Below are 11,650 nucleotides of genomic sequence, written 5' to 3'. Positions count from 1 at the left end.
CACACACACACACACACACACACACACACACACACACACTGTGCATACACATATACTCAAACACAAATATATACATATACATATATAAATATACAGAAAACACACATATATACACACATGTATAATTTCATGTGTCTATGTATATGTATACATGTATGTGTGTATATATAATACATATATATATGTTATATATATATGACTAAGAACCCCTCCCTTGGTGGCAGTGTATCCACTATGAATAAAGGCAGAGGATAAGCATTTATAGAGTGCCTACTGTGTCCCAAGCACTGTGCTCCGAGCTTTTCAAAATATCTCATTTGATTCTCAGGACGACCCGCTGAGGTAGCTTCTGTTTTTAGCAACCCCTTTTCATGGTTGAGGAAATAGACCTGAAGTCACTTGCCCAGGGTCACAGCTAAAACGAATCTGAGTCCAGATTTGAACTCAGAACTTCCTGGCTCCTGGCTCAGCCCTCTGCATGTTGCCCCGCCGGCAGTTCCTATACCATCTGTCCACCCTGAGGTTAAGTGAATTACCCAATAAGCAGGGGGAGCCTTGTGGTACAGCAGATGGAGGGCAAGACCAGGCTTCAGGATCCTCCACTGAAATTTCTGAGCTCTGTGACCCCGGACAAATGACATATCTCAGACCCGGAGTTTCCTGACCCGTAAAATGGAGACGAGAAAGAAACCTTCTTCTACATTTGTTTGAGGATAAAATGAAATATATTTGTAACGGTCTCTGCAAACCTTAAAAGCTTCATGTACATCTCTATGATGATGATGATGATTTTTACTCCTACTGTTACCAGTGCACACAGAAGTGGTATCTAAATCAAATCTTATTGGCTCTAAGCCTAATACGCTGCCATGATTACATACACATGTGGGCAAATGCACATAGATGTTACCCCCTTTCACATCATGGGGTCAAGGGCACGGAGCCCCCGGTGATCTGGAAAGTCTGCGTCAAATTGTTTGGTTCTCCCTTCTTGGCAGAGAAGAAGTCTGAATTATTATGGTATGAAAAGATAAATGATATTATTATATTATATGTAATAAAATATACTATATTTATACTATACATATAATAAAATATACTATATTTATACTATATATATGCTATACATATAATAAAATATACTATATATATACCATACATATAATAAAATATACTATATTTATGCTATATATATGCTATACATATAATTAAATATACTATATATATACTATACATATAATAAAATATACTATATTTATGCTATATATACCATACATATAATAAAATATACTATATTTGAATAATGCAATATATGTAAATAGGTTTTATGTGTAAATATAAAAATAAAAATACTATAAAATATAGTATTATGCAATACTATATTTTATGCGTTCCTGAATTTCTAAACTTGTTCTTTGTCATGAAGCTTCCTTAAAACTCTGCCTCGAATTCCCATTGAATTTCTCATGGCACCCACGATATACTGAAACTGTGATGGGAAAGTCTCCATGTGGAAGGGATAACTGCATATGTAAGCACACGCATATGGACGACGTTTATACATACACACATAAAATTTAAAGAAAACATGATATTCATGCTCATTTATATATATCCACATATGATTTATACACACACACACACACACACACACACACACACACACGCCTGCATCCCTGATGCTCCACTCCTTCCTTTACAGGACATTCCCTGCCCAGCACTCCTGCTGACCGTCACGCTATAACGTTCTGGGTTCATTTGAACCACGTGCTCTTTGTCACCCCGGGGCACCCTGTGCAGACTGAGTCTCGGAGCCTAAGGGACAAGGGGGCTGGCCTGAGGGGGGGCTGGTGCAAGGTGGGGCCAGCCCGAAGGGGACCGCCGGGTGATTTGCCAGGCTGCTGGTCCCAGCATTCCTTACCATCTGGAAGTTGTGATTTCCACTGAAATTGAACTCACACTGCATCATGTCGAAGAAGATGGGGATTGTGGCCTTCCGGAGCTCGGTCTCCGGGGTCAAGGTCACCTCCAAGATGGGACCCACCATGGAGGGAATGAACTTGATCTTGTGGGGCCCTGAAAGAAGGGTCAGACAACAGATATGCCGGTGAGGACTGAAGCCAAAGACAAGAAGCTGGTTTGGGGCTAAACCAACAAATTTTGGAAAAGGAGCAATCACGGGATGTATTTGATGGCCCAAGGCCGCCGGTCTGCTTGTGGGCCAGGGGGATAAAAGCCATCACCTCCGCCTGGGCCGCACAGCCTGAGAATGGCTGGATTTCAGATCTGCTGGAGGGAAAGGTGCTGGGATTCAGCTCCCGATCTCTCAGGAGACCCCGGGGGGATTGTGGCAATACATTAACAGCCTTTGGCTCTCTTGGGCATCTTGATGAGTGGGGACAGAGAAGGGAAAGGGACACCAGGAAATGATCAAACATGGACCACTAAGGAGACGCTTAGGGTTCACACTCACCCAAGTTGTACCACATATCCCGGATCCTAAAGCCGATTTCCTTTCTCATATCCCCATATCTGGAAGGAAGATCAGTATAAATATTTTTAGGGAAAACAAAGATGGAAAGCACACTGAGCTAGCTTCTTTTTTAAAAAAATGCAGAGAACTTTGGCCAGCAAGAAGCAGAGGTGAGCAGCTGAGCGGGCAATGTTCCAGGCTGAGTTTGAGATATCCTTGAAAACAGAAGCAACTTGAACATAGATAACTGTGATTCTATCCTCATCATTTAGAATTTATGTAAAGTTTTCAAGTTTGAAAGGTGTTTACAAATACAGTTTCTTTTTATTTTCAATTAACTCTGGGAGATGGGTGCTATTATCATGTCCATTTTACAGATAAGGCAACTGAGGCAGACAGAGGCTAAGTGTTTTCCCAACTCCAGACCCAGTGCTCTGTCCACTGCATCTCCCCGTTGTTGACTAGATTCAATCCTGTTAATGAGATGAACAGTTACATCACAGAATGGGGGCAGGTGGGAGTTGGGGGGCCTGAGTTACTGCTTGGACCCAGTCATGCTCTCCCATCTGGTGGGATTCTCACCATCTTCTCCCATAATTCTCTATGGAGAATCTGCCCCATTGTCCCTGTATCAGATTTGTTGAAACTCTTCTAAGAAGAAGACTCTCACAACTGCCATGTTTTTATTTTTCAACTAGCCTGGAGTAGAGTGTGTGGAAGGAAGCTATGAATACTAAGGCTTGGAAGTCAGGTTCTAAAAGTCGACCAAGGTGGGGGTTACATTTGCTCCTTGGGACACTGATGTTCCTGACTCCAGCCCGTCCGGGAAGGATCTTGGTATCCATTCAAGGAAAGAAGGGGGCCTCTCCTGTGCCCCACGGTGGGACCACATCATGGCAGAGCCACTGAGAGGGAACGACTGTTGGATCAAAGAAGAACGCGTCACCCCCTCAGGGGAGAACCCCTGATCTCCTCCGCCCATCATGATGGGAAGCCCACGGGCACTTACTTCTTGACCATTTTGGAGCGCTTGGCTTGAGAGAAGGTTTCCAGCTGAAGGGATTCGTGGGTGAGGAAGGCAACAGCCAAGTGGAAATAATTGTTCCAAAGCTACAGAGGATTCAGAGGGAGATGGGGGTGGGAGAAGCAGAAAACAAGTAATCAAGGGTCAGACTCAAACATGGTGGAAAGACACAAATGGAAAATCCAGGAGGAAATCACTAAAGCCTTCTTCTGTTCCTCACAGGACCATCATCAATCTCCATTCTCTGCTGAAAGGGTGGATACCCAGGGACCGAGACCTATGGTACCAGTTTGTACAGGAGAATGTTGTCTATATTTGGACATTTTGAGTGAAAATTTTGGCACTCCTGGATACCTGGATGACTCAGCACCTCCCTGGGGCTCAGTTTCCCATCTGCAAAATGGGGATTATGGGTTTGGAATGGATGTTGTGAGGTTCCATTTCTACATCTATAATCCATGATCTCATTAACTAGATTATGTGATGAACAATTCAGGGAAGGGAGACACGTGGGAGCTCCCTACCCCCCCTCCATCGATAGAGAAAAGCTGCTTATTGTTCAGAGAGGCTACTATAACTTGCAACCAACCAGCCGATCAGCAGGTATTTATCAAGCACCTACTATGGGCCAATCACTGTACTAGGCACAAGTAAAAATGAGCAAACAACTCCTCCTTTCAAGGCGCTTACCTTCAAATGAAAGAGACAGCAGGAATATATAATAATGCAACGATATAATGTCATTAAGTAAGGTAATAGATATAATTTAATATGACCTGTTTTATGTAGAAATAATTTGAATAGTCATTAATACAACATAGCATAGGCTAAAATAAAATATTAATCATTTAGCTTTGGAATTTGACAGGCGTAAAGTCCCTCAGTTCTTCTAGAAGTCTAGGCCGCAGGCCACCAAATCACCAAATTCCTGACCTAAAGGGGCGAGGTGAGTAGGTTTTCTAAGTTCAGAGAATGACCAAACAGAAGAATAGGCCCTATGGACGCAGGAAGACCATGGAAAGAGGATGTCTTCCAACAAAATGGCTTTCTTGGCCACGGTGCCAGATTAGGAATAGCTTAGGGGAACAGTCTCTCACCTGGAGTTCAAAGCTCGCCTGGTCCATGAAGAACTTTGTGAGAACTTCAGCAAAGAGGTTTATAGAGCGGAGAAAAACCCTGGGGAAGAAGCAGTCTTGTGAAGAAAGTACCCTCCCAGTCACCAGATCCCTCCCTACATTCAGACAACAAGTCTTGGCTAGAATCATAGAACCTTTATGGTGGCAGGGACCTTAGACATCATGTAGTTTATGCCGTTTTATTTGTCAATAAGTCAACAAGCATCGATTAAGCACCTACTGTTTTCCAGGTACTGAGGATCCAAAAATAGAAGTTTACAATTAAAGGATTTATAGTCTGATTTTCAAATGAGGAAATTGGGGCCCTGAGAGGCTAAATAATGGGCTAATAAATGGCAGGGGCAGTCATTGTGATCCTTAGTCCTGGGTTTTTATAACTTTGGCTCCAAACTCAGCTTTCTAATTAATTCATTGAAGTGGGCGCTGCTGGTCATTGGATGATTGGAAGCTCTATGTAGGAATGGGGTCCAGAGATCAGCCACAATCATTACAATCCTCTGAGGGTCAAAGGCCAGCTTGGTCGGTCTAATAGAGAGGCAGTTACACGTGGATGTTGGGAAGTTGTAGATTTGAATCCTGCGCTCTACACTTACCAACTGTGTGGCCATACACCAGTCACTTAACATTTCTCAGGCTCCCTTTTCTCATGTGCAAAACGAAGATGACGATAACAACGGCCATCGAACCTACTTAACCCGCTGAGAAGCATAATGGCTCCTAGTAAAATGCCGTTCAGTCAGTTCATTCACATCCAACTCGCTGTGTCCCCATTTGGCGTTTTCTTGACAGACACATGGAGCAATTGGACATTTCCTTCTCTGCTCATTTGCTAGATGGGGAAACTGAGGCTCAGGGTGAATGATTTGCCCAGAGTCACACAACTAGTAAGTGTCTGAGCCTGAATTTGTTTGAACTCAGGAAGAGGAATCCTTCTGATTCCATTCTCTCTAGTGAGCCACCTAAAACAGGGCATTTATTAATCATTCCACTCAGTAATCATTTCTTAAATACAAGGCTAATCGCCAAAGATACAAAGGAAAAATGAAACCAGTTCTCATTGTTGGGTTTTTTATTTTTAAGGGAAGGGAGTCAGAAGTCACAGAAATGTGATGTCTTTGGTGCAGTGACCTCTATCCTCTATCCAAGACTATAATTTAAAGTCTTGGAGAGTCGTTTGGGGATGTTGAAAGTTTAAGTGGCTCGTCCCACAATCAGTACGGATCGGAGACTGGATTTGAACAAGTTTCATTACATCTGAGTGCCTTTTGTTTGAGGGACCCATCAGCCGACCTTGACTCATTGAGTAGGCGGTGGGATGGAGCGTCATCCCTGATGTCTAGTTCAGGCCTGACTCTATTGGACCACCATGACAAGAGCCCTGAGCGCCTCTTCCTGGAGAAGCTCCCACCTTTACCTGTTCTGCATCATATTCATGACCATCCAGTCCGAAGGATACACATTCTTCCCTATGAGATCCTTGAACATGATGAAGGTTTCCATCAAGAAGTCCTACAAAAAAACACAGGCCAAGGAAAGTCAGGGGTTGTGGGTAATTTTAATGACAAAATTTGGCTTCAGAGAAGAAGTGAGGAAAGTTGCTTTCCTTCCTCTTTTCATTATGCAGGTAAAGGATTATGGGTAGGGAGTGAAACATACATATTCTCTTGGAGTGAGATGTTTTATCTCATTGAATCAATCAAAAAGTGTTAAGTGCCTTCAGAGGGTGAACAGATATGTATTAATGGGTACTGGGTCAGGTGCTGGAGAAAATAAAGGCCAAAAAACCAGGCCCTGCCCTAAAGAGCTTATTTATATATTATACACACACACACACACACACACACACACACACACACACACACACATATATACACATAATATATATGTATATATACATATATATGTATATATATACATATATATGTATATATATACATATATAATTTTATATATTTTTTGTTCTTGTTGTAACTAGTGGATAGGGATTTGCTTTTTATTACCGAGTCAGATGTTCACAAACTAAAAACACTAAAGCCTAACCACAAAATGCACAGAAATCTTCTCGTTTAATTCTTAAATAGATGTGTATAAATTGCACATAGACTATTTTCCAGCTAGCAAAATTGAGAGCTTATATTCTAATGGAGGGGACAACAAGAACAGAAATGACAAAATAGATAAAAGGTGTTATGGGCCAGAAGTTGAAACAAGGTGCTAATGCTTCTGTACTTAGTTCACACCTTTAGAGGAGTTTACACATTAGAGAAAGCAAATATAAGAAGAATCCCACAAGCCCCTCTCGGAAAAAGGCACAGTTAGATTCATTCCAGATTCCACCTTTGTGCTGACTAGAGATTCGGAGGGAGCTCTTGGAACCAAGGAGAGAGATAGGCCTCTACACGAAAGCTAACTGGGCCCAGGAAAAGAGACAAGACTTTGAAGGAGACAGTAAAGGATTTGGACTTTAACTCCTGGCTGCATTTGAGGTGATAATGCTGCTCTCAGAAGCTCTCCAAGAAACCTACTCACAGAGTATATTTTAAAGAAGAACATTATAAAAAGGTGCTAGGCTAGGAAGGCTGGCCAGGACCTTAGCTAATGTTTTAAGTTGAGTTGTGAAAGAAGCTGGGGATTCTCCATGAATCCATGCTCCACAGCAGAGCATCTAGTCATGGAGGGACAGTCAGTGAAACAGCAGGGAGCTGGGAGTCAGAGCATCATGTGTGATGAACAAGAAACCGGTATGAGTGTACTGTCAGCTTGGGTGAGAGGAAAGTGGGAGAAAACAGGAAAGGTGGGAAGGGACTGGAGGAAAAAAAAAAGGATTTCATACTTAATCCTAGAGGTAGGAGGGAGCCAATAGAGGTTATTGAGCAGGATAGTGACATAATCAGAGTTCTGCTTAGGATGATCTTTGCTATAGGTGCAGTTCACAGAGGGGGAATGGATATATTTGAATATGCTCATTTGAATAAAATGGGCAAATCTGAAAAATAGATGGGATTTTTAAAAAGGCATCAATTAAAAAAACAAAAAAGGTAGTATTTAATTGATTTTTAATGCTGCTTTCTTCTGACCTACAGGTTTCTTCAGCACAAATGTCATACATTGCTATTAGACTGCATTATGACAGTCTTGTACCTTGGAAATTCACCTCTTCCTCCCTGCACAAAGGAGCACTAGGCCTCCAATCATGATAAGAGCTTACAGGTGTATCTACAGTGTTTTGAAGGGGTTTTATGTAGAACTGTAGCTTGAGAGTCAGTTAGGGGACCTCTAATCAAATGATCCACCGGTGGGGACATCAGAGGCCATTTGCTCTAAATAGGAGGAGAGAGGCTCAGAGAGAGTTTCGGTGACTTACTCCTCATATGAAGACTAAGTGGTCTGGGACTCAAACCCCAAGGGAATCCCACTGTGCCTCCGGCATAGCTCATTTGAGAGAAGCTGGACAGAGTCCAGATGAAGGTAACCAGGATAGTCATGTAAAGTCTCAAAATCAACTCATAATCTCACAGATTGGACCTTAAGAGGCCATCTTCATTTGACGGATAAGGAAACTGAGGGCCATAGAGGCCCCTGGTCCAACAGCTAGTGCCAGAATTTGAATCTAGGTCTAGTAATCTCTCTATGGTATTTGGAGGGTTGGTTAGCTCACTAAGCAAAGGCCTGGGAGGCAGAGCGTGATTTGGTTGTATTTTTTCAGTCATGTCTGATTCTCTGTGGGTTTTCTTGGCAGAGATACTACCGAGGTTTGCTGTTTCCTTCTCCAGCTCATTTTACTGATGAGGAAACTGGGTGAAGTGACCTGCATGGGGTCATAAGGCTAGGAAGTATCTGAGGCGGGATTTGAGGGCTGACCCTGGAGGGAAGGGGAAAGGACGGGAGCTGCACAAGGACTGATTGCTGTTTAATATCAGGAGAACCTTCCAAAGAAGGAGGGAGAATGACAGCAGTCAGGTGATCAGATTTGGTGGCTACTAGGAGAGGGTGTGGATAGAACACTGAGTTTTACCTGAATTCAAATCCACTCCTTACTAATTTGGTCTCACTGGGAAAGTTCGTTAGATTCCCTCACCTTCAGTTTCCACATCTGGAAAATGGGAATAATAATAACAGCCACCTCTCAGGATTGTTGTGAAGTAAAATATTTTATTAATCTTAAAATACCAATTTATTATTTATTATAAACCTAAAATACTAAAACACACCATCAACATCATTAATGGCTAGAGCCTCTCCTTGTGAAAGTGGCACTAAGAAGGAGTGGAACAGGCTAAGGGCAGGTAGCGGGACAGGGAATCAGGGTTGCAGGGAGTTTAAAAAATCCCTAAGAAAGCAGAACAATTGAGAAAGTTACCTGTTCAACAAGATGCCTCATCAGTTTTACAGTCCTCCACCTGAATACTCAATCATCAAGCATTAATTAAACACCTACTATGTGTCGGGCACAATTCTAGGCAGTGGAGTTCCAAAGATAAAGCAGGAAACCGTCTCCTGTGACAGATTTATCTAATATGGCACGGTTTGTAAAGTGCTTGGAGACTCACAATTCAGATACCCAATACTGGTAGCATTGTTCCCATTTTACAGATGAGGAAACTGACTCAGAGATATTATAAGCTAATTATGCAGCAGAAGTGAGATTCGAACTCAAGTGTTCCGTCCTTTCTGTCCCTTATTTTTGAAATGGAAAAAAAGATCAGAGATCAGATCAAATACATCTTTTGTATTTTAACCGAAGTGGAAGGCAATCACCAAAGTGTCCTGTAGGGGGCTACATTGCTCAACAAAAACGAACTGAAGTCACCCTTTCTAGTGGCTCCCCTTAGTCACCTTCCAGGGAGGGAGATGGCAGCCCGATTGTGGGACACAGTCTGTGCAGGAAGGGAGCCCAGAGTCCAGCCTGCTCATTTGACAGATGAGGAAACTGAGTCCCATGGAATTTAGGTCACTCACCCAAAGTCACACAGACGTTAAGCCTCTCCCCCCCAGCCTTGTCCTTGGTGGAAGAAGTAAACCCCTCTGACTCCACCCCTAAGCAAGGAACCAGGTTTCCTCCATCCGACTAGATAATTTATCTCAGTGATGGTTGTTTATTTAGTCATTCTTCAGACGCTTTGTGACCTCATGGGCCATCCTCTCTCCAGGATTTTCTTGGCAAGGAATGGTTTGACATTTTTCCTCTGATGGATTAAGGTAAATGGGTTACGTGACTTGCTAGTAAGTGAGGCTGGATTTGAACTCGTGTTCCTGACTCCATATCAAGCCCTCTACCCGCTGAGTCATCTGGCTGCCCCTCTAGTTAAACATAACAATCCTTTGGAATTTATTGCGTGCTTTTTTAAAGCATCACACAGTCAAGAATGTCATCCCCCTTTTCTAGTCCCGGCCCAAACCAGACAGGCAAGATGCTGGAGGCTTTGGGAAGCTGAGCTCTCCAGGCTCTCCTACCCAAACTGCTATAATTCCTCCAATGCCTTTATCATCCTTATTCCCATAAGTGCCTCAGACCTGAACTGGACATTTCATTGCCTGCCTACTCGGGGGCTTTTACAAAGGATGTCCGACCCTCTTCCTCCTTCCTCCCTCTTCTCCATCATCTCTACAACTTTTTCACCAGCATCCTTCCTGGCTCGCCTCAGGTACGCCTCCTACAGCCGATCTCCCAGCTTTCCTTCTCACACCATTGGTGTTTGCTACTGTGCCACAGGTTGTAGCTTCCCAGTAAAATATAAACTTCTCGAACAGGAGGAAAGGCTGCGTCTTTCGCTTTATCCCTCCGGCATCCAGCACAGTGCCCGGCATATTGGGGAACTTAAGGAGTGCTTCTCAGACTGAGTCAAAGATAGACAGGAAGCCCTCACTTAGACCAAAATATTCCTAACAGCACATTCTGTGGTGGGAAAGAACGGGAAATAAAGCAGATTCCCATTTCTTGGGGAATCACCAAAGCAGATGTTCACTCTGCATCCGTTTATATAACTCCTCCTGAGCTTTTCTTCATTCATTACATATTTTACGTAATGAATGAAGAAAAGCTCAGGAGGAGTTATATAAACGGATGCAGAGTGAATCAAACGGAACCAGAAAACAATATACACAATGACAACAACAATGAAATTGAAAAGAACACAAAACAAAACAAAAGGCAATGCTGTGTTTTCACACTGACTGTGTTGGGTCCTTAAGGAGAGATAATAAGAAGTGTTTCTCTCTGTCATTTGTGGATATAGCAGAATACACACATGTGCATAAATACACATATACATATATACTGGTATTCTCTCTGTGCATATTTATGTGCACATGTACATAATATATGCATATATGTGTATATATATTCTGCACTTATTTTTCTGTGGTTTATGAAAATGTGCATGCATATATATGTATTTACAGCTATATTCTGATATAAATGCAGGTGTATTATGTATTATGTGTGTATGTATATATTCTGAACTTATATTTGAGGTATATATGTGTCCATGAGGATTGTGCCTATGTGCATGCATTCTGCATGTTAATACATGTGCATCTTTTTGTATATATACTCTGCTATGTCTGCACACACACAGTTAGTGTACTTGTATTATTTATTGAATACATTTTCATACTCAGTGAATGTGCAGGTTACTTATACTGAGCAGCTTTTATCATCCTTTGCTAAGAAAGGAGTGAATATAAATGAAGGTGATATGAAGACAAAAAGATCTAAATAAATTTTTTTTTTTTTGCTGAGGCAATTGGAGTGAAGTGACTTGCCCAGGGTCACACAGCTAGGAAGTGTTAAGTGTTAAGTGTCTGAGACCAGATTTGAACTCGGGTCCTCCTGACTTCAGGGCTGGTGCTCTAACCATTGGACCACCTAGCCTAGCTGCCTCTAAATAAAAATTTTAAGACAACAAGGTCTAAATACCAATTTTAAGAATGGGTGTTTGGTGCGATGAAATGGGCCTGGACAAATAGATCTAAATGCAAATTTTACAAATGGGTGAAATGGAAGCAAGGAGCCTC

General features: G+C 42.3%; 1 protein-coding gene across 2 annotated transcripts in view; it reads right to left on the bottom strand.

The window, feature by feature from the left end:
• Positions 1 to 11,650, bottom strand: part of DOCK5 (dedicator of cytokinesis 5) — a 241,128-nt gene that overhangs the window by 46,745 nt on the left and 182,733 nt on the right. For both annotated transcript variants that reach the window (XM_074285430.1, XM_074285431.1), the window contains 5 exons: positions 6,048 to 6,142; positions 4,595 to 4,673; positions 3,483 to 3,583; positions 2,474 to 2,532; positions 1,922 to 2,076 (listed from right to left, as the gene is read on the bottom strand). In XM_074285430.1, the coding sequence (XP_074141531.1) occupies positions 1,922 to 2,076; positions 2,474 to 2,532; positions 3,483 to 3,583; positions 4,595 to 4,673; positions 6,048 to 6,142 (489 nt within the window). The remainder of the gene's footprint in view (positions 1 to 1,921; positions 2,077 to 2,473; positions 2,533 to 3,482; positions 3,584 to 4,594; positions 4,674 to 6,047; positions 6,143 to 11,650) is intronic.

The sequence above is a fragment of the Sminthopsis crassicaudata genome, chromosome 2 (assembly GCF_048593235.1).
Source record: "Sminthopsis crassicaudata isolate SCR6 chromosome 2, ASM4859323v1, whole genome shotgun sequence".
In the NCBI taxonomy this organism is placed as follows: domain Eukaryota; kingdom Metazoa; phylum Chordata; class Mammalia; order Dasyuromorphia; family Dasyuridae; genus Sminthopsis; species Sminthopsis crassicaudata.
Note: the sequence above shows the minus strand (reverse complement) of the source record. Positions and strands in the feature narration are given on the sequence as shown.